The sequence below is a fragment of the Chanodichthys erythropterus genome, chromosome 9, assembly GCF_024489055.1.
Source record: "Chanodichthys erythropterus isolate Z2021 chromosome 9, ASM2448905v1, whole genome shotgun sequence".
NCBI classification, from domain to species: Eukaryota; Metazoa; Chordata; class Actinopteri; order Cypriniformes; family Xenocyprididae; genus Chanodichthys; species Chanodichthys erythropterus.
The window spans coordinates 24947283-24971232 of NC_090229.1; the positions used below are offsets into that span (position 1 = coordinate 24947283).

The 23950-nt window shown below is 36.7% G+C and overlaps 1 protein-coding gene across 2 annotated transcripts; it reads right to left on the reverse strand.

The window, feature by feature from the left end:
* Positions 1-3700: 3700 nt before the first annotated feature.
* Positions 3701-23327, reverse strand: kcnip3a (Kv channel interacting protein 3a, calsenilin). Of its 2 annotated transcripts, XM_067393941.1 has the most exons (8): positions 23225-23327; positions 13769-13893; positions 10125-10194; positions 9959-10029; positions 9754-9861; positions 9539-9643; positions 9383-9445; positions 3701-5216 (listed from the first exon to the last, which is right to left on the reverse strand). In XM_067393941.1, the coding sequence occupies exons 1-8, from the start codon at positions 23325-23327 to the stop codon at positions 5169-5171; spliced, it is 693 nt and encodes a 230-aa protein (XP_067250042.1). In that variant the 3' UTR covers positions 3701-5168. The 2 variants fall into 2 exon arrangements, with proteins under 2 accessions (XP_067250042.1, XP_067250041.1); XM_067393940.1 differs by lacking the exon at positions 23225-23327 and having other exon boundaries at positions 13769-14256.
* Between the last annotated feature and the right edge of the window lie 623 nt (positions 23328-23950).

Below are 23950 nucleotides of genomic sequence, written 5' to 3' on the forward strand. Positions count from 1 at the left end.
AAGTCTTTTTTTTTTTTTCCTTCAGTACAGTAAATACAAAGTTAATTCCCACAGACACAAACAGCGTTTTATTATATAGCAGAGAAGGGGAACATCACTGAAGCATCAACACTTTCTGTCTTGCGCAATCTTTTGCCAGGGTGACCGCGAATGCATTTCGTAAATAAGTGGGGTGGGATTTAAAACATTAATGGCTGTGTGTAAAAATGAGTGCTTTGTAGAAGAAAGACTAGGCTAACCATGTCTATTTATAATGCAACGTCATAATTTATGACAGCTTATCTCAATACATCATGCCTGTAAACTGAATACATTTACAATCAATAACTGTTAAAAATTTGATTTAGTTATTTCAGTACTAATAAACAATTATTTCTGCATTTTACTGATCATTTTATATGAATTCCATTGTATTTCTTGTTTAAAGTTTACATTAAAATTTCAACCATGACATTCTCGGTCAAATAGACTACGTTTTTTAATACTGTAAATCCCACCCATACAATCACAAACATTGTTATGACGTTGACGCAACACAACAGTGAGTTTGCACGTGCGACTTCTTTAATTTAATATCTGCACTGGCTGTAAATGGCATGAATCAATATGTATCTGCTCAGAAATACACATACGGGAAGTGATGTCAGTGTCACTCCTGGAAATAGCAGCAGGTGAGAGCGAGACAGACCTGAGCAGATGAGGAAATAATCCCAGTTATCTCTCACGAACAAGAACTAGACAGTGTTGACTTCGTCGTCTTCCTGGTTATTTAAGAGCTCACTGGCTAGAGTCAGTAGCTAATCTGTGGTGCTAATTGATAGATGTAGGTTAGTGGGTCTACATGCCTCACTCAGATTCTACATGTTAACTGATTTGCAGTTCACGCAATCACATAGAAGATGCTATAAGATCGAAACAAGATGTTAAGATGAACAGCCAATAGAAAAGATACGTGAAAGTAAGATGACAAGTGCAGAGGTTAGAGAAGAGAGATTATATTCCCTAGTTTAGATACCCAAAGCAAACAAAATGGAGACGTGTTTCCAGCGTGAACCAAAACACACACAGATTTACATAAACACAGCAAATGGGGGAAAACGTTTCTGTAAGGACATGATATTCTATGTAAACACATTCTCATACCCACAGATATCTAGTTTCTGAAGGCAAATCACACATGGAGAGGTGAAATCTGATTTTCCCTTTCTATTTTGCTTGGGGGAATTTCGTATTGTTATAATATATGGGATTTAATGGCCTTATAATAACTGACTCCTTTCTGATCACACACACCTTGAAGGTTCAACCCTCTGGTACCGTTTGGTCATTTTATACTTATTTTATATTAGATTTTTTTTTTTAAAAATTTGAATAAATTGAAAACTAAAAGACTTTCAGATCACATGAGCCAATATTTTATTCACAATAGAACATAACAAATGTTTAAACTGAGAAATTTTATAATTTTATACACAAAATGAGCTCATTTCAAATTTGATGCCTGCTCAAAATAGTTGGAACGTGGACATGTTTACCATGGTGTAGCACCTTCAAAACAGTGTGAAGACATCGAGGTCATGAGTTTCTGGAGTTTTGGAGTTTGGTCCTATTCTTGCCTGATATAGGCTTCCAGCTGCTGAAGAGTTCATGGTCGTCTTTGACATATTTTTCTCTATAGGTGAAAGATCTGGACTGCAGGCAGGCCAATTCAGCACCGGGACTCTTCTATGATGAAGCCATGCTGTTGTAATAGCTGCAGTATGTGGTTTTGCATTGTCCTGCTGAAGTACTCAAGGCCTTCACAAGGTCATCTGGAGGAGAACATATGTTGCTCTAAAACCTTTACATACCTTTCAGCATTCATAGTGCCTTCCAAAACATGCAAGCTGCCCATACCGTATGTACCCCCATACCATCACAGATGTTGGTTTTTGAACTGAACGCTGATAACATGCTGGATGCTCTCCCTCCCCTTTAGCCCGGCGGATATGTGATTTCCAACAAGAATGTCAAATTTGGACTTGTCTGACCATAGAACACTTTTCCACTTTGAAAAAGTCCATTTTAAATGAGCCTTGACCCACAGGACACAACGGCGCGTCTGGACCATGATCATATATGGCTTCCTTTTTGCATGATAGAGCTTTAGTTGGCATCTGCAGATGGCACGGCGGATTGTGTTTACTGACAGTGGTTTCTGGAAGTATTCCTGGGCCCATTTAGTAATGTCATTGACACAATCATGCCGATGAGTGATGCAGTGTCGTCTGAGGGCCCGGAGACCACGGACATCCAATAAAGGTCTTTGGCCTTGTCCCTTACACACAGAGATTTCTCCAGTTTCTCTGAAACTTTTGATGATGTTATGCAGTGTGGATGTTGAGATTTGCAAAGCCTTTGTCATTTGCCGCTGAGGAACATTGTTTTTAAATTTTACTACAATCTTTTTACGCACTCTTTCACAGCTCTTCCCATCTTTACTTCTGAGAGACTCTGCCTCTCTAAGACATCCCTTTTATAGCTAATCATGTTACAGACCTGATATCAATTAACTTAATTTGCTTCTAGATGTTCTCCCAGCTGAATCTTTTCAAAATTTCTTGCTTTTTCAGCTATTTGTTGCCCCCGTGCCAACTTTTTTGAGACCTGTAGCAGACATCAAATTTGAAATGAGCTCATTTAGTGGATAAAAGTGTAAAATTTTAAACATTTGTTATGTTATCTATGTTCTATTGTGAATAAAATATTGGCTCATGTGATTTGAAAGTCTTTTAGTTTTCATTTTATTCAAATTTAAAAAAAAAAAAACGTCCCAACATTTCTGGAATTCAGGTTGTGTAAAACTTTTGTGTCGGGTTGTATAAAACAAGTGACTTTTGTGGCACTTGCTTATGTGAACACAAAAAATTGTGGACATGATTCAAAAAGGCTAAATGTAAGGCTAAATTGCACTAAGTGCAAATAGCTGTATATGCTTTTTACACAAAGTGAAAATAGCGATAGATTCTATTTACACCATGTAAAGTATCAGTTCTTTGCAATAAGAATAAATATTTAGATGCTATCTATACTTTATATTGGCAGATACTATTTGCACCTCTGTATTTTTGTACATTAACAGGATGCAATAATATCCAAGAGTATAAATGATTATATTAATAAAAATGATTGTTAAACACTCATTCGCAGTTTATTTCCACTTTTAGAACATTATTTTCATTTTTATTGAAAATGAATGTGAGCTTGGCAAAAGGCAGATTCGAACCCTTGTCGATTGCGTTAAAAGTCAGGCCTGCAAGTCTTAGTCGCTACTGCTGCGCCACTAAAAATGTCAAATTCTGCATGTCTTTTTGCACAACCAGACATTGGTGGGCGGAGCTAGTGTAAATAGCATTTGCCAACAAGGGACGCTATTTGCACTTAGTGTAAATAGACACTCCGTTTTTGGCAGAAACAGTTTTTGTTCATCTGAAGAAAGAAGAACCTTGAGAAATGAGAGTGTCCCTTTAAGAATGGCCTGTTAAAAGCTCTTAGAATAACTCACTGTTATTAACTAAATCACACACAACTTCCCATCTTTCTTTAAAGTGAGACTATCATTAAAAGCATCAGTAACATTAACAGAAACACACTGGTCTTGGTTAAGAGTAGTGCATCTTTTATTCATTGGATCTACATGAATCTGTATCTGTTCCAACCAAATAAAGATTAAATAAATAAGAGCTTTTACAATTCAGATGTTGCTGAAAGTGAACTGAAAACAGACTTTTAATAAACTTTGAAATTTTAACTTCACCTTAGTATTTGTTTTTGTATAGTTGTGAAATAGTTACCCACCATCCCCAAAATAAAAAGGGGATTGTTGCGTAAAAGTAAAGTTACAATAACTGCCCCATATTCCTGATAATATAACTGTCATTTAAGCAGCAGATGCTCAAAGTTGCCATCATGTACTGTACTTCATGAAATAATAATAATATATAACCTTTACAAAACAATATGTGGGCAAAAGCAAAAAAAACTAAAAATAATAAAAATAAATAAATAAAGATAAACAAGCTTCTCTTACAGTATATTTATCTTAGTCTGTTTCAAATATATATATAACAAAATCGAAATTTATATATATATAACCTTATATATATAATTTATTTATTTATTTATTTTGAAATAATAATAGCATTTGTAAAACACATTTTTAATAACCTGGACATGTCTGTTTATGCCCAAACCCTGCATTCCATTAGACACCACCTGACAAATAAATACATTCCTGAAAATAAAACACATACTTCAATACTTCTAAAATGCCTATACTGTAAATATAACTTTTTTATATACCTCATTGCTGTGCAAGAATCAAATGTGACCAAACAAATCATTCTGGCCCCACTGATATGTGCAATACAGGTTTGAGTAGAACTTATAAACACTGGTACACTATCTAACTTCACGCATACAGTTGCTTTAGTTTGCTTACAGTCTTCTGTGGGACCTACTGGCTTACAAGGAAGAAAATGTACAACTTTTTCAGTCTCCATGCAAGAAAATCACAAATATCTCACATATTTGGACAGGCATGCTTCAGGTCGTTTTTCATCACATTTATTTTGTTCTTTTGGTGAGTATTACATGTAGTCTCTGGTGTGCTTCAAATCGTCATTTGTGCTAGACGCTCCTTTGGGTCCTTGAAATCCATAGTTGCTTTACTCTCCTTCAAACTATGGTGTCTTGGAAGGTTGAGATCAAGTCTTGTAATGTCCCTCATTTATAAGGCAGAAGAAAGCAGTCCAGAGCTGTATTGATTTTCATACGAGTGTCGGAGACTCCATTGGAATCCATCAACCAGTGATAGAAAATGTGGCTTTGCTACTTCATTTGTTCATTCTGATCAGTAGTTTCCACCACATGGTTGCCAGTATTTAGCAACAGGAAGGATCCCAGCCGTCCAGGCTTTTCTTTTTAAAAGCAGTCCTGCTGTGAAGTACAAACTGTGATGCCATACTGTAGGCTATGTGTTGGTCTATATACGATTCTACGGAGTGCAGCAGGCATGGGAGTAGTGCTACAGGACAAGACGGAGAGTGACTGCTGTGCTAGTTGTGTATATAGACATGTGGTTTGGGACATTGAGGGCTGTTTTAGCTTTAGATTGCTCCACACCCATCCTATATCACATTTTCAAAGAGCTGCATGGAGTTCATGATGTTTTCATCCTGGAAAGCAGAAAGAAACAGTTATGACCATTTGTAATGGTTGGCATCAACCTCAACTCCTTCCCCGCAATTGATGGAGTTTTACGTCATTTATGAGATAATGCATCCTGGAATTGACCATATGTACGGAACGCTCTTAAGAACTTTCGCAATAATATAAACCAGCTGGAAAACTTCCGGTGAAATGTCACTTGTTAGTGTGTTGGTAGGTAGCTTGGTAATGTTGTTGGTAATGTCCTGAGGTAGCTTTAACAGCATTAATAGTGTAATTTCTAGTTTATAATCAGAATTTTGTCACTTAAATAGTCAGTCCTAGTGTTAATTTAGTTATTCAAATGTAAGAAAACATAAAAAAAGATGCGTCTCAGTGTTCCTCCTTGGCAAAATTCAATTTGACCATCAGTTTTCACACTTATGTGTGAAAAAAACCATCAACACACTGTAAATTAAAGATTTATAGTACACTTTAGTTAGATTCAATGAATAACGTGAGTTTTCACAAGTGTGCCAAAATCATTGAGCTTTTGTGGTTATAAAAGGAGAGTGTGGTGCCCACTTTCTGTGTAATTCATGCTCCTCTGCCGCCATCTGCTGGTTATAGTGGTAATAAATATATATTTTTTTATTTTTAAATTAAAGTGTTTTCTATCAAATGTTGAATTTCCTACATCTTGAGATGTTCAGTTTTACAAGCGGGGACAATCTCAGAAGGATGAACAAATAATGTTTTTGGTTATCACATTAAAAATGAATTTGAAGTGCTGGAAAAATGTTGCTTGTGCGTGCCTAATTACAGACACAGCGTTTCTTATTCAAATGTTCCCATTAGCTTGGTCTTTATTGCAATCAATAAAACTGGTTTATTGGTAAATTAGGCAAGTGTGATAACTGCATTAAAATATAAATATAACATTAAAAAGTCAAACATTGATTGTTTTAAAGGTGCCCTAAAATTAAATATTAAATTTACCTTGGCATAGTTGAATAACAAGAGTTCAGTACATGGAAAAGACATACACTGAGTTTCAAACTCCATTGTTTCCTCCTTCTTATATAAATCTCATTTGTTTAAAAGACCTCCGAAGAACAGGCGAATCTCAACATAACACTGACTGTTATGTAACAGTCGGTGTGTACACAAATATGCAATATTTGCATATGTGACCCGTCACGGAAACCAGGGACACAAGTCGGCAGCACAACTCTCGAGCAAAATGAGAAAGAAGCATTTTTTTTTTTCAAAATTGGTGATTTTCGTTTTTTTGCAGAATCTGTTAGTTGAGATCATGAAGAAGCCTTTCCATGTGTGAGATAGCAGTATTGGTATATTTAAAAGCGTACATTTCGAGGTTGAAATCGGCTTGTTTTTCGGAGATTCTAGCACGCAGTAGGGGCGTGTCATGTCTGTGTGTATTTCCATACTGTGAAGCGTGGCTACTTATTATGCAGCGCTCTGGCCGGCTCTAGCTAATATCAAAATTCAATGAAGAACCGTGGCCGTTACACTGAAAATGTTTTGAAGTACTTCTTCGACAAGCCGGATGCTTATGAACAAGCGCTCACTGATTCTGAAGACGATCTGAGCGACGATGAAAGCGGCATAATAAGACATTTTGCAGGATTTTTTTCACATTGCAGCAAAACAGACTTAAAATACTCCGTCATTTTTTGTCATAGAGACATAAGTAATATATATATATTGAAACTATAGAATGTCTTCTTTTATTTGTGTACACTCAGAGTAAAAACAAAATGTTGTGCTTTTTGAAAAATAAAGAAAACTAACACGATGCGTGATCTCTCGTCTCCCTCTGAATGCAGTCCAATCTGATAGTTCTCAGAAAATGAACTGTAACTTAGTGAATACTAATCACAAAAAAATTATACTTATGTCTGAAAAAACGATAAAAAATGTCAATTTTTAAATCATATAAGTCAAATCGAAAACAAACCTTCTGTGTTTATGTAATCTGTATGAAAAGAGAGCCATGTCAGAAATCCGTGATTCAGCTCATTATCTGCTAATGCGGCCACGCCCACGGAGGGAGCGCTATTCAGACGCAAATTCAGTCAATACATGCATTCATCATCTCAATCGTGTATTTATTGTCTAAATCTAAAATATCTTAAACTGTGTTCTGAAGATGAACGGAGGTCTTACGGGTTTGGAACGACATGAAGGTGAGTCATTAATGACATAATTTTCATTTTTGGGTTAACTAACCCTTTAAATCGGGCTTTAAATCCTGTTGTGTTAACTTGGCATAGTGTGTGTGCTGCAACCAGATTTCATATTCGGTTAGGATTTAAAAACTTCTCTAGAGTGAGCTTGGCTTAACAGTTCACTGGAAATGCCCAAGATGGATTAATAAAAACCAGAAAGTAACCGTGCATATGGTCAATTTTCCAGCTTTCAGTGTTTTCACTGTTATACTATAGGGGAGCCATTATGTATCTTCTGAAAGAAAAAGAATGCGCCATTACGCATCTTCTTTTTTTGATCTTTTCTTTATCTTCTGAAAGAGTACAGAATCTCAGAATCAAAACACAGGTGAAAAAGAAGCAGAAACAAGCGATAAATGCATTGCTTATAAACGTTGTAGTCTTTGACAAAAAAAAACGTGATTTTCTCAGCTTTTTGTTCAAAATGTTACTTTTTAAATGACACCCACATTCAAGTCTCTGCTGTTGTTATCAAATCTCATGTCAAATGTCATTTTACAAACAACTCACATAAATTTTCACATTAAATTGAATGTGTTAATTTATGTACAATTGTTATTTTACAAAATTATTTCATTACATATGATTTTAGGAACATCAACAGCATTGAACTAATTGCGATAATTTATGTAGAATGATTTTGCGAACTATTTACATACATTTTTACATTCAACTGAATAAAAATGGTTATACGAACAATTTATATACAATTTTGCATTAAATAATGCAAACATTTTCATAAAATGGATTAAATGGAGCACATTGAATTGTAAGCAATAGTTTACGTATCAAACTGTTAACATACATTTTTTTGCACTGAATTGAAAGTGATAATTTAAAAAGAAATAGTTATATAAACAATATATACTGCACGATTTGTAAATATGAATGTGATCATTTGCGAAATAAGCATTTTATGAGTAATTCATGTAATTTTACACTGGTTTTAACTATTTACATAATTTTCATGTCAAATTGCATGTGATAATTTAATCATTTTAATTTTCAAACAATCCATGTAAATTTTTAATTAATGTAAGAATGGTTTTAACCCTTTCGGGCGTGAGTTTAAAATATTCTAACTGTCCCCCCAGAGTGAGTTTTTTTAAGGCGACCGTTATTTTAGAACGTTTGCCTTTAATGTTTCCATAGCGACGTGTCTTGCGTGTCACCAGCACTGAACGCAGCCACAATAACACTGTATGACAGGTGGATCGCTATTATTTTGTTTTTCCTTGTTTATTTAAAATATTCACAATCTTGCTTACCATGTCATCAACTATCTGATATTCCGATCCTCAAATATGTGTAAGTGAGTGTGTTTTGTGGTTTAAAAGCCTTTATAAATGATCTTTATCTTGATCTATAACGCCAGATGGGCGCCGCCGTCTTAGTTTGCCCCGCAGTTCGCAGAGTCCTGTCAGTCGGATTTACAGCAGGTGAATTCATCATTTTCTCCAGAAATATATGCAAGTAAGTGGCTGGTGAACTGGAAGAATAATAGAGTAAACTTTGTAGTTACTTGGGCCCATTATATGTGTCTGATATGAATAAATATCGGCAAATTGAATTTGAATGGATTGTTATTGCTCCTTCCACTGATCATCCGTCTGACATCAGTGTGTATTTTATAAACTCTAAATATATTGTTTTAATGGTGCTTATGTGTATTTAAATGTCTGAAACCTTAAAAGAAATATTATGTGGCTGAAAACACTGCATAGTTGTGATATATGACAAGAGCTGCGCGCGTCCGTCTCAGAGCCAGAGCGCGAAAGAGCAGTTTGAATCTGGCAGTTATGTGACGTCGCTGAACGTTCGAAATCCCATATGTGGGTCCGTACGCCCAGGGGCACAGAAATAAAGATCCCATATGTGAGACCCTACCGCTCAAAGGGTTAACAAACATTTACACTTATGAGTAAATACTAACATCAACTTACTTTCTGACAGGTCTCAATAAACTCCTCAATAGTGACCACACCATCTCGATTCCTGTCCATTTTCTATAAGAAAGTTATAAAGTGTAGAAGATCTTAATGCTTTAGTAAGATTGAGTGTGTTGAGTGTCTTCATATAAATATGCTTGTTATTGGTACCTGGAAGAACTTTTCCACATGTTCAGATGGAGCTTCATCTCGCACACAGGGGTAGGTGTACCTGCCCATCATGTCGTAGATTGACTTCATGATTAACAGCATCTCCTTCATGCACACAAACACAAACATGCCACTTATTACTCTTTGAGTTCACTTGACAAAAGTATCAGTGATGGAACCTCTGGAGCATTACAGCATGAAGGTTTAGTGAGCACCTCTTTAGTGATGTAACCATCCTTGTTGATGTCGTAAAGGTTGAAAGCCCAGTTGAGCTTTTCAGTGACAGATCCTCTCAGCAACACGGACAGACCGATCACAAAGTCCTGCCAATGAGAGCAGCAGAGTCAGGGCAAAGACTGGACAATGAAGAAATAAAAATTGAGGGTAATAAAGAAACACTATGAGTAAAGAGATTCTCACCTCAAAACGAATGGAGCCATTTCTGTCAAGATCAAATGCGTTAAACAGGAAATGGGCATATGTGGTGGCATCTGAGGGAATAATAAAAAATAGATAAGATAAACAGTATAAACTTGGAAAACCAATATACACATTTATTGATTTAGTGAAAAACATATGTATTTACCCCCTTGGGGAAAGAACTGAGAGTAGATGGTCTTGAAAGTTTCCTCATCAACCAAACCACTTGGGCACTCCTTAAATGGAAAGAGAGGCACATCTAATTAAACATCTAATTAAACAGATAATGGACTAATTCTCACTGTGCCACATCGGCAGCTCATTAAGGCTTTAAATAAGAGCATTGTGCTAATTTTCTGCCCTATATTGTACACATCTGCTTATGCAAACAGAAAGAACAACATTTTCAACCCCAAAGCTTTTCCTTAAAGATGAACTGTGTCATTTTTAAAAATGAATTATACTACTGTTTGTGCTACAGACATAAACGATAACTCAATTGCACTGCTTGTTGAATATAGGTGTGCTAATACTTTTTAAACAATCGGTTTGAGTTTTCACCTGTTGAACCATAAAATGATTGAAAAAAAAACAAACACTTATATGTTAAAGGTGCTCTAAGTGATGTCACGCGTTTTTAGGCCAAAACATTTTTTGCAGCAAACATCTCGTCACTATACGCTAGCTGCCTGTCCCCTGAACACACTGCAAAAAAACGCGGTCTCTGTAGTCGCCACAAGCTCCGAAAACGGCAATAAAAACTACCTGGTGCAGCCTGGACCACGAAACATAATAAACACGCTCCAGCCAATAACCGACAAGAATGATTTTAAATGCGCGTTCATGACTGTTTCAGGAAGCACGGAGGGGAGGAGGGGGGAGGAGGAGGAGGAGGAGGAGGGAGGGTCTAGCTAGCCTCTGTTTTGTTTGACAACACTTTGAACGTCAACAGGAAGTTACTCCGCCCAGGATCGTTTAGAGAACCTTTAAAGGAGGAACTCAAGTCATATCTAGGGACCAGAATAATAGAGACATTGGTGTAGACTCTTTTGACTTGATGGACACCAAGCAAGCAACCAACAAGAACACTCTGGAAACAACCTAGCAACGAACCAACAACCACCCAGGGTATCCTAGAAACCACTTAGCAAAGCCCTGGCAAAACCCCAGAGTTTGCAAGGAGCAATATGTGAATAATACTGATGTAGAAGCACCTAACCCTGGTTGTAAGCCTAAACTTGACATAAACTGTAAACTTGTCCCTCAAATCTGATTGGTTGATTGGAATGTTTTTCCAGGATCAACAAAGATCCAGGGTCTTGTTGTACTTGGTGAAATCACATTCACCTCGCAACCGCATAGTAACACACTAACAATGATCCAACACAAACACTCTAGTATTGTGGTGGTGAGTTAAGTGGTTAAATGTGAAAAATATGGATTTTTTTGCAGTTCTGTTTGGCATTAGCAGTGCACAAATGAAATACTTTTATTTTTTAAACTTAGTGCTTAGTTAAAATTTAGTTCTCAGCACATTACTTTTTCATATCATTGATTTCTTCCCAGCTAACAAGGAATGTTCTCAAAACTTTAGCTAATGTTTAGGCAAGGTTCTCTCAAAGTTATGAGCAAACATTCTTCCAAGAACATTAATAGAACATTTGATCAGAGTTGTCTGATATCTTTAATAATGTTCTCAAAACGTTAGCACAAAACATTATTTATGGATATAAACGTTTTATTTGGATACTCATCTGTTCTTTTAAAGGTGCCATCCAACGTTTTTTTACAAGATGTAATATAAATCTAAGGTGTCCCCTGAATGTGTCTGTGAAGTTGCAGCTCAAAAAACACCATAGATTTTTTTTTTAAATAAATTTTTTTAACTGCCTATTTTGAGGCATAATTAGAAATACGCCGATTCATGCTGCGCGGCCCCTTTAAATGGTGTACTCTCCGCCCCCTCCCGAGCTCTCGGCTCTATCACTGCATAAACAAAGTTCACACAGCTAATATAACCCTCAAATGGATCTTTACAAAGTGTTCGTCATGCATGCTGCATGCATACATCGGATTATGTGAGTATTGTATTTATTTGGATGTTTACATTTGATTCTGAATGAGTTTGATAGTGCTCCGTGGCTAACGGCTAATGCTACACTGTTGGAGAGATTTATAAAGAATGAAGTTGTGTTTATGAATTATACAGACTGCAAGTGTTTAAAAATGAAAATAGCGACAACTCTCTTGTCTCCGTGAATACAGTAATAAACAATGGTAACTTTATCCACATTTAACAGTACATTAGCAACATGCTAACGAAACATTTAGAAACAATTTACAAATATCACTAAAAATATCATGATATCATGGATCATGAAAGTTATTATTGCTCCATCTGCTATTTTTCGCTATTTTTCTTGCTTGCTTACCTAGTCTGATGATTCAGCTGTGCACAGATCTAGACGTTAATACTGACTGCCCTTGTCTAATGCCTTGAACATGAGCTGGCATATGCAAATATTGGGGGCGTACACCCTGACTGTTACGTAACAGTCGGTGTTATGTTGAGATTCGCCTGTTCTTTGGAGGTCTTTTAAACAAATGAGATTTATATAAGAAGGAGGAAACAATGGAGTTTGAGACTCACTGTATGTCATTTACATGTACTGAACTCTTGTTATTCAACTATGCCGAGGTAAATTCAATTTTCAATTCGATGGCACCTTTAATGTTACTACTGTTTTATGATTAAAATTGCAAAATGGCTATAGACAGCTACTAAATATTCTGCAAAATGTTACATTTTCTAATACATTTTTTAGGGGTGTGACCAGATCTTGTGCCACGAAATCTCATGAGATTAAAATGTGATGAGATTTCTCATGAACGTAAAAATCTGTCTTGCTATATTGCCATGACCAAGTGTGAGGGTGAAAATAGGATAGAATATGCCACCGCTACGTTTACATTACGCTTCCACTGTAGAAATAAAAAACATTTAATTCAGTTGGATAACAGTCGCTTCAATTCCATCCAGCTCATCAAACAAGAGCTGCAGAGTCGTACGCAGTGCAGCAGGAATCAGAGTTCACTGATCACGTGACGAGAGTAAGGCGAGATGACTTACAAGACCATGGCGGAGGATTCGTTAGACAACAGAGTCTAGGCATCTGACAAATGTCTTATATTGTAGAATGCATGCTCATCACCGCTGCTCCCTATTCACAGAGTAGTATGCGCGATCGTGAAAGCGAAAGTAAAACGCGAGTGTGCATTCAAACGTGATTTCAATACCCCGTATTTTCAAAGCGGCTCCCTGATGCATGCAAATATCTCCCAATATGAAAACTATAGGCTGGGCTGTGTAGTTATAACCTTCCCTTAGCTCTGTATCATGCTTGAAGAACAATTTTATCTCTATTTTGAATATTGAGAGAGTACTCTGATTGTGGTTGCACTTATTGTTTGCACTTAATAGCCTTAGACAAATAGCAAAGGAGTTCAGTTAGGAGGTCAAAAGTTGTAGAAGCTCATAAATCATGAATAGTTCTAACTTATGGTCTGAAGAGACTCATATGAAATCATACAGGAGAGACATATAATTCATTATGTCAATAAAAAGAAGTGTTAAGGTATTCCTGCGATTTCCCGCCAAAATAAAAGCTCAATGGTTTAACATTTGAAAGCAAAGAAATTAAGACAACCATAAATGTTACTATTGTAATTTTACTGTTGTTCTGTAAAATAAAACAACTTTAACCTAAATTTTAACCCTTATTTCCTCCCCTCTTTTTCACAGACACTTACATTTTTGAAGCCCCTATAAAGGGACTGCAGCTCCTTCTTGGTGAATTTGGTCTGAGCCTGCAGCTGCTCCAGACCTTCAGGCTGATGTCTCACCGTGGACAGCTCTAGATCACTGTCACTGCTGTCTATGGGAGAGAAAGAGCAAAAAAAGAGAGAGGAAGAAGGGGAAAGCAGAGAGAACAGAGGGATGGGGGTGAGTGGATGGGATGCGGGACGGGATGAGGTGAGAGAGCATTTTAAAGAGGGAGACAGTGGTTGCAAGGAGAGAGAGAAGAGGAAGGGGAGTGAAAGCAAAAGAGTTAGCATAAAAGTCAAAGACAGGCAGGAAGAGGAAAGAGATGGAGGTTTGATAGACAGGGTGGCACTTTCTTTTTCAATGTGATTGACTGCTGATGTCAATGTGAATAACTTTCATTTTAGAGTTCCCAGTTCATTACACTAAAGCAATTATAATTGGTTGGTTTAACTATTTGTTTCTTCTCAGCTCTGCTAATGTTTGGATACGAGTTCCAGCAGCATAGTCATCAATCACATAATGAAGAAAGAGCCAAAGAAAAGAAGATTGATAACTAAAATAATAGACCGATGCTTACACTCACCGTCTTAACAAAAACAGACAAAAGGTGAGATAGGGAAATAAAAGAAGGACAGAAAGGGTCAGAGAGAAAGAGAGAGAAAAGAGAACAGCTGTCAAGTCAAAAACAGCACAAAAATTAGAACAATAATCAAAAAAAAAAATTCAAATTGTTTTTGTTAATTGAAATAAAGCTGACATTTACGAAAATATAAATATTAAATGAAAAACTTAAACTAAAAAAAGTACTAAAACTGAAATAAAAAGAAATTAAAGATAAACATAAATATTTAAAATAAAATGAAAAAAGTACATAACGAAATTACTAAAACTTCAACTAAAATTAATTCTCTGAATATTACATGCAATTTTGCCTCTCAAATAATTCTGTTTTAAGTTTAGATATTTCGATAAAATGCCACACATGCTGTCAACAGAGATTGTATTTAACCCAGAATATTCTTTTAAGGTCATATAAATATATAACTTGTACTGTGTACATCTATAAGCAATACCAAAAGGCTCTATTTTGAACCATCCCCTGGAATGATGTTTGCTAGTAACTCTCTCTCTCACCTGTCTCAGTTATGTCTATTAGTCCGAGCAGATGCATGAGTTTGAGAAACATGAAGACTAGACAGACGATGCCCACGGTCTGTAACCCTTCTGTCTCCCACCTCACACTCATCCTGACACTCTGTCCCTCAACACTCTTTCACTTCACGTCTTCCAACACTTGTTCTTCCTGGTTAGTCCACAAGTTTCATGAATGAATCATAAGTATCCGGTAAAGACGGTAACATTTGAGGTACAAAGACGGGCAGATGTCCTGTTTCGATAAACATTTAGTCCACTTTTCCAAAAAGTCAATAAAACCTGGATGAAACAAAGAGTGTCTTATGTTGATGTCATCTTGTCTTAGCCTTGTGTCTAAAATGACTCTGAAGTCCATATATACGCTGGTAACTCTCCTCTCTCATTATTTCTTTGCCTCTATTCTTCTCACGTCTATTTAAAAGTTCACTCTGACACAATTTTCTGAGGGAATTGAGAAAACTCCCACTCAGGAGACAAGTTTGTCCCAATTAGATTTAGACAAAACCCTAACATGAATCTTGAACTTTGACATGATGATAAAAATGATACTTTAAACAGACAACACAGCAGAGCATTACATTTTGTGGTACATAAATACAAACCCAATTCCAAAAAAGTTGGGACACTGTAAAAATTGTGAATAAAACAGAATGCAATGATGCAATGAAGTTTCAGATTTCAATATTTTATTCAGAATACAACATAGATGACATTATCAAAAGTTTAAACTGAGAAAATGTATCATTTTAAGGGAAAATACGTTGATTTTAAATTCCATGGCATCAACACATCTCAAAAAAGTTGGGACAAGGCCATGTTTACCACTGTGTGGCATCCCCTCTCCTTTTTAAAACAGTCTGCAAACGTCTGGGGACTGAGGAGACAAGTTGCTCAAGTTTAGGAATAGGAATGTTATCCCTTTCTTGTCTAATACAGGCTTCTAGTTGCTCAACTGTCTTAGGTCTTCTTTGTCACATCTTCCTCTTTATGATGCACCAAATGTTTTCTATGGGTGAAAGATCTGGACTGCAGGCTGGCCATTTCCTTCTTCTACACAGCCATGATGTTGTAATTGATGTGGTCTGGCATTGTCATGTTGGAAAATGCAAGATCTTCCCTGAAACAGATGACGTCTGGATGGGAGCATATGTTGTTCTAGAACTTGGATATACCTTTCAGCATTGATGGTGCCTTTCCAGATAAGCTGCCCATGCCACACGCACTCATGCAACCCCATACCATCAGAGATGCAGGCTTCTGAACTGAGCGCTGATAACAACTTGGGTTGTCCTTGTCCTCTTTAGTCCGGATGACATGGCGTCCCAGTTTTTCAAAAAGAACTTAAAATTTTGATTCGTCTGACCACAGAACAGTTTTCCACTTTGCCACAGTCCATTTTAAATGAGCCTTGGCCCAGAGAAAACGCCTGCGCTTCTGGATCATGTTCAGATATGGCATCTTTTTTGACCTATAGAGTTTTAGCCGGCAACGGCGAATGGCACTGTGGATTGTGTTCACTGACTATGTTTTCTGGAAGTATTCCTGAGCCCATGTTGTGATTTCCATTACAGTAGCATTCCTGTATGTGATGCAATGCCGTCTAGGCATCCAGTATGGTTTTCCGGCCTTGACCCTTACGCACAGAGATTGTTCCAGATTCTCTGAATCTTTGGATTATATTATGCACTGTAGATGATGATAACTTCAAACTCTTTGCAATTTTTCTCTGAGAAACTCCTTTCTGATATTGCTCCACTATTTTTCGCCGCAGCTTTGGGGGAATCAGTGATCCTCTGCCCATCTTGACTTCTGAGAGACACTGCCACCCTGAGAGGCTCTTTTTATACCCAATCATGTTGCCAATTGACCTAATAAGTTGCAAATTGGTCATCCAGCTGTTCCTTATATGTACATTTAACTTTTCCGGCCTCTTATTGCTACCTGTCCCAAATTTTTTTTGGAATGTGTAGCTCTCATGAAATCCAAAATGAGCCAATATTTGGCATGACATTTCACAATGTCTCACTTTCAACATTTGATATGTTATCTATATTCTATTGTGAATAAAATATAAGTTTATGAGATTTGTAAATTATTGCATTCCTTTTTTATTCACAATTTGTACAGTGTCCCAACTTTTTTGGAATCGGGTTTGTATTTCAAATACATGTTCCCTGACAAAAGTAAAATAGTTTTATGCTTTTGAAATGCTTTTTGTCTGGAATGGAATTTAATGCCCTTTTACAAAGTCTTGGTTTTGATTTGGGGTCAACAAGAATAGCATACCCTGCTTTCATGCTTGAAGGTTAAAAACCAACATTATTTTCACATATTTTACACTGTTGCAGCACCTCTCTTTACAGTCTAAAATGCCCTAGGATGCGTTTCCCAAAACCATTGTTATGGTCGCAAGTTCCATTGTTACCACTACCATTATTCCTTCATTACCAATATTTTAACGATTTGGCATTTCCCGAATCCATAGTTCCAATGAACAGTCACAAACAGTGTCCCAAACTAACGTGGTTGGAACTACAGCTCTTAAGCTGTGGTTATAAGCATAGTTTCTTGTTAAAATGATGTGTGGACTTAACAAGATCATGCTCTTGGGAACAATAAGCAAGCCAACATTCAGTACATTCCATATCTTTCATCCCATTTGAATATATATACATTTTATTTATATATTATTTATATATTAATTGCAATCTTGACTCAATTAATTAGCAGAAGTTATTACTCCATCACCTGCAAGTGATGCCATTAATGACAGTCCCATATTGTTGAACTAACATGGTTCAAACAACAGAGACCTTAGTTTCTACAACAATACATCATGGTATGTTGGTTAAGCAATGAGTTATGTCATTGTATGGGAAACACACCCCTGTTTAGTTCCTGTCTCTATGAAGCCCTTCCTTCCAAAAAGCGCAATGTCCTCTGGTGGGCTGGATCAGTGTTGTGATTGGTCAACTGCTTTGAACTTGTTTTGCAAATGTCACGGCCCTTACCAAAACCACAAGTTTCAACACACTACAATGCAACTCAACCAGGCCTCGTCCCTTTATTTTGTATATTCCTTGGGCGCAGTGGCACAGCAAGTCATCCCCGGGCCCATATGCAAAATATTTTTACGGGCCCCGCTCGAGGGATGGGGCGCATCTTTTGCAAACATGCAGACAAAAATGCTAAAAAAACATTTAATGACAACAGCAGTAATATATGCGCTCCTCAATCATTATGACTTTGCATTGCAGAATTGGATCCATTTCAAAAATGTCAAAAAACGGCTTTTCAGCACAGTCCAAGTTTGAATTCGGCTGATTCGACTCTGGCTTTGGAATCTTTGGAAGATGCATTGAGTCCGAAGATTATTCCAGTTATGAATTAATTATTCTGTCACTAAATTTTTTGTTTTAAATTTACTAGAAGTTTCTTCTCTAAATATGTTTCCATCACATTTTATGTGCATTTTATTTCGTTGAATAAAAATGTATGAGTGTACGAGTTACATTTATTCACATCTTGCACAGTATATCTTAAAATGTGCAGTTTTTTTCAGAAAACCAATATGACTCATTTAAAAGTCTGTACCAGTTACATTACTGCATGCATACGTTTCAGAAACCCACTTTAAAAATGACAGAAAAGCGAATGTCAAATACAATAGATCATCGCTATTTTATGGTCCATTTAGGCTATTTTTAGTACATTTAACATAGCAAGTTATTGACAAAATTTTTTCTATTATACTTCATTTTTCTGAACATACATACACAGGTTCTGTCTCGCGCACATGCAAGCCTTTGAAGGTATTTGGCTGCGGAAAGGCACGTTCGGTGTGTGCACTGCGCAGTCAGTTCACTCTCGCATGGGCTGTTGTACAGTAGCTAAGACGCGAACCCTCCTGATGACGAAAATTATGCAATGCCTGTAATGGTGTTAAGCCCGTAATAGCGGCCCCCAATCTGTCCGGGCCCATATAAACGTGCATACTCAGACGCTACGCCGCTGCTTTGGCGGGAGTTATGTAAATGAGGAATATTGTGACATGTACGTTCCCGGAAGAAAACTCAAGACTACAGTGGAGGGAGTTCAGAATCAGAAAAAATGCTTACTGATATAGAGAATAACTCCCTTTGGAATGGACTTTGTAACTTTGCAGACCTTTTTCATGCTCAAACAGCAACATTACACAATAACAAAAAAAACAAAAACAAAAAAAAAGCATTATAGGTCCTCTTTAATATTTGAAGTTGTTGGAACAGATACACACTCACAAGGTGCCCTAAATCCTGCTTCCCTTGCCTTGTGAACCAGTTTCCCACGACTAATTGTTCTCTCTGTATTTCAGCCTTTGTGATGGCAGTGATCTACAGAGACTGTTCTTCATTTATCCTACCGGCAGCCTTATTCACTGCTCACTTGCCAAGTGTGATCTTTTAGATAAACAAATTCATGACAGCAAAAACCAATATCTTTAGTAGTGAAGAAAATGTCCATTTTACAGGGAATTGAAACTTTTCAATTCCCTCTGTAAAACTGACATTTTCTTCAAAGGTTCAGCTTCTTGTAAGTTGTACTTCTTCAGTTTTGTAAGTTCATTAACAGTATAAATGTATTTTAAAGGTCAAAGGTCCATGATTCTTGCTATATTTTATATTTGTAATAATAAATATGTATGCAGCAATCTTCTGGTTCCAAGCACAGACAGTCCATGTGGATAATTAGCACTGCAATTAAATTTAGATTTATGAGTGCTGCTTTTTTTTTTTTTTTTTTTTTTTCTCAAGATTCTTCGATTAATAGCCAAAAGGCTCACAAGAACAGGATTTTAACAGAAATCTTTTGTAACATCTGATTAATTTAATGCATCATTGCTGCATAAAAGTATTTTTTAAAACTCTTAATCTTACTATCCCCAAACTTTTGAATGGTAGTATATATTTTCCATTGTATTCTGCTTATGCTTGAAGTGATATAGTGCTACAATTTGTGATCCCTATACCCTAAATCTTATTGGCCATCAATAGAGAAATGCTTTTTAACCAGTCAAACCTTGCCCCCTTGGTTTCAATTCACAACTTGCCAGAACTCAAAACTCATAAATTTTCCTTGTCTGAGTTTGAGATCATGTAAGGAAACATCACCCTCTGGTGGCTGATGCTTTCCATCTGCGGTGCACCAGACTAGACTATTTGCATTATATACTATGAACGGAGAGAAGGAAGTTGAATAAATAAGAGTTGACAGATCAAATTCCTCTCATGCAACAGAGCCGGCACATATTGATCATTACACACACTTCCCTTCACAAGTAATACTTCACCGTCTCTGATTGCGTATTAGATTCACACAACCAGAAACCCAATCAGAAACCCAAAATAAACATCACCCTCCTGAAACACAGCACTCAGGAATAGTCAGAGATGTAGTAAGTGATGCCACTGAGCTAAAAATAGTCTCCTGCTGATCCATTGGGTGGTCCGGCTTAAGGGCCAATAGTGGATGAAGATTTATGCATAGATTACATGAGGCACTCAGACCCTTCCAGCTGATGAAGTGTTTATTTGCATAACTGTTTGTAAAAAAATGGTGAAATGTTGTGTCACTGGATGAATATATGACCTTCCTAGTGCCTATGCTGTATATTCCTGCAGAAAAACTTTATTAAACCAGCCTAAACTGGGTTGTTGGTCTCAGCTGGTTTTATTTGGTCTACTCTGATTTGAAAATAAGCAAATCACTCCAGCCTGATATGGTTTGGAGTAAAGCTAAGACCAGCGTAAGCCACTGAAAGTGATCTAGATAACTATTTACATTTTATATTTAAAAAAATGAAAGAAAAAGAAGGAGAAAAAAAAAAAGAATGAATCTAGAATAAGATTTAGATTGTTGGCTGTCAATAACAGTGCCCAAAACCTTCTGTTCTCGAAAGTCAAACAGAAGAGACACAAATGTCAAGACCATTTAAGGACATCAATCAAAAATAAATGACTGTACCAACAGATTAACCAGCCAATAATATGAATGTTAAAACATGACACCCAGATGCTAAATATTGCACATACTAGGCCACCCTTTACATTACTCTTTATGTTTTGATAGTTTGAAGTAATTCAAGACAACAAAGATGCGCATGACACAGGGCACGTCCACCAGACGACAGAAGAAATGTGGAGAAGAGTGAAGAAAATAAAAATAATCTCAAGCTTCCTGACTAAGAGGAAATGCATCTATATGAAGGGACTGACTCTGATATGTACTTTTAGAAATGATTGAGCGGATATGATCTTGTGATGAAGCGAGGGGTGAGAGGGAAATGGACAGTGCCCTTCAGGACCAGAGACCAACGGACCCATTTTTAGGTAGCCATAAAGAAAGCCTGTTCGATACAGCATACATAATGAATGAAGGGTAATGTTAGACTGGGTTTTGATTCAAAGAGAGAAAGAGAGAGTGTGTCTGTGTGTGAGAGAGAGACAGAGAGAGAGGGAGAATGCAGTATTTCTTACACCAATATAACAGTCTCAATAAGTTCTTTGTCTTTGAGTATGTTGAAAATTAGAAAAACACACTAGAATGTCATAAACCTAAACAGTAAAAGTGTCCTAAAACATGTCATTAATAATAGAGACACCCAAACATGTATAATCAGCTATTTGGTATTAGCACATACAGCAAGTCCATGAAAATTTCTGGATTTTAGTTTAAAATTTTAATGAATGTATGAAGAGAAATCTGTATTTCTTCTATTTCTATTTTTTTCTTATTTAACTGGACACCATTTTACCATTTTAATCACCATTTGGCCTTCATTATTTTAAATTGTCCTGCAGTGTTAGTTCACCCAAAAATTTAAATTCTGTCATGTCTTCCACACCTGTAAGACCTTCATTCATCTTCAGAACACAAATTAAGATATTTTTGATGAAATCTGATGGCTCAGTGAGGCCTCCATTGCCAGCAAGACAATTAACACATTCAATGCACAGAAAGCTACTAAAAACATATTTTAAACAGGTCAAGTGTCTACAGTGTTTTAACCTTAATGTTATAAAGCAACGAAAATACTTTTTGTGTGCCAAAAAACAAAACAAAATAATGACTTTATTCAACAATATCTACTGATGGGCGATTTCAAAACACTGCTTCATGAAGCTTCGAAGCTTTATGAATCTTTTTCGAATGAGTGGATCGGACCGTGTATCAAACTGCCAAAGTCACATGATTTCAGGAAACGAGGCTTTGTTACGTCATAAGTGTTTCGAAATTTCAATGGTTCACCACTGGGGGGTGTGACTTTGGCAGTTTGATACTTGCTCCGAACGACTGATTCGAAACAAAAGATTCGTAAAGCTTCGAAGCGTCATGAAGCAGTGTTTTGAAATCGACCATCACTAGATATTGTTGAATAAAGTCGCTAGTTGTTTTTTTGGCACAGGAAAAGTTTTGAACCATTGTAGTCACATGAACTGTTTTAAATATGTTTTTAGTAGCTTTCTGGGCATTGAGAGTGTTAATTGTCTTGCTGGCAATGCAGGCCTCACTGAGCCATTGGATTTTAGGAAAAATATCTTAATTTGTGTTCTGAAGATGAACAAAGGACTTACAGGTGTGGAACGACATGAGGGCGAGTAATAAGACATAGTTTTCATTTTTGGGTGAACTAACCCTTTAAGAACTAAATTTTAAGCACAAATAAGGTCATAAAAGCAGCAATAATTATAACAGAACAGACAAAATGCTGTTAAAATAGTTTTAGATGTATAACATGTCAACTTTATTTAACTTTTATTTAAGTCAACTACTACTACAAAATACTAAAAATAATAAAAAATAATAATTAACTTCCATTTGCCATTCATGAATTATTTTTTACATTTGAGAATATCCCAAAAGGGAGGTTTTGTTCCCTCACTGTAACATATGGTGTAAAAGATATGTGTTGTGCTTATATTTGCATACAGTAAAGCAAACATTGCAATAAAATGCTTTAAAATTAAATTAATGACCTTCAATTAATGACCCAATGACCTTCAAAACTCACAAGCAATGAAACCTCAACAGGAACAATCTATTATTACATTCTAAAGTACTATGAGAGTGCAATACCTTTCCTTCACTTTAACACAAACGTCACAACATTACTAGAGAATAATCATCAGATTTGTTATCTCCATCATCGGGGTGCACCTGACACAACCCCGGCCCACGGGCCTCATTGGTCAAGCATATCACCATGACAACAAAGGGGAGGACCTCAGTTCTAGAATGCTCCTTACCTTCCAGCGACATGGGCTCCAGAATGCCGAACTGTTTGAGAACAGCCACAAACAGAATGATGACCACTCCGATGGCAAACAGCTCCATTCCCTGAATACCCATGGCTGCGATGATTTACGACACTTGGCACAAGAACTTCGAAAGCTACTGGAAGTGAAAGTATTAATCTGTGTACTAACACAGGACAAAGCCAACTGGCCGATATAGCATGGCACCAGATGCAGGGTGTCTCAAAAAGAAAGATTCATTTCATTAGTTCCTCAGAAGAATATTTAAAAGGAAAATAAGGGGATATTTTTGGCAGAACGTCAAGCTAGCAGAGTGCATGGGAAAAAAGAGTCCGGTCTAGTTACACTTATTTTGGAGATGAGAGGAGAAGTCAGTGTTTCCATGTTAGGTCATTTTTTCTTGAAAGCCCCATCGCATAAATAAAGAGCTGGATTGCAGTTCTCGTACACAGTCCAGATGTGTAAAAGCCATCCTTGGCTGCAACTGTTATTTGCAAGTGTCAACAACAGACAAGAGCATTTTAAACTCTGACGTGAAGAAGTGCTGCGGCGACGCTGTGATTTTCAGGATTGTTGCTCCAAGGGTGTACGTTTCGGTGAAAAGCAAGAGGCACAAGAAAACGAAGATTCATTCCACAGATCCAGACGAGTACAACGTGGAATTACGACTTGGAAGCAATGGACACACTGTGCTAATTTGGCTGTTAAAATGATCAT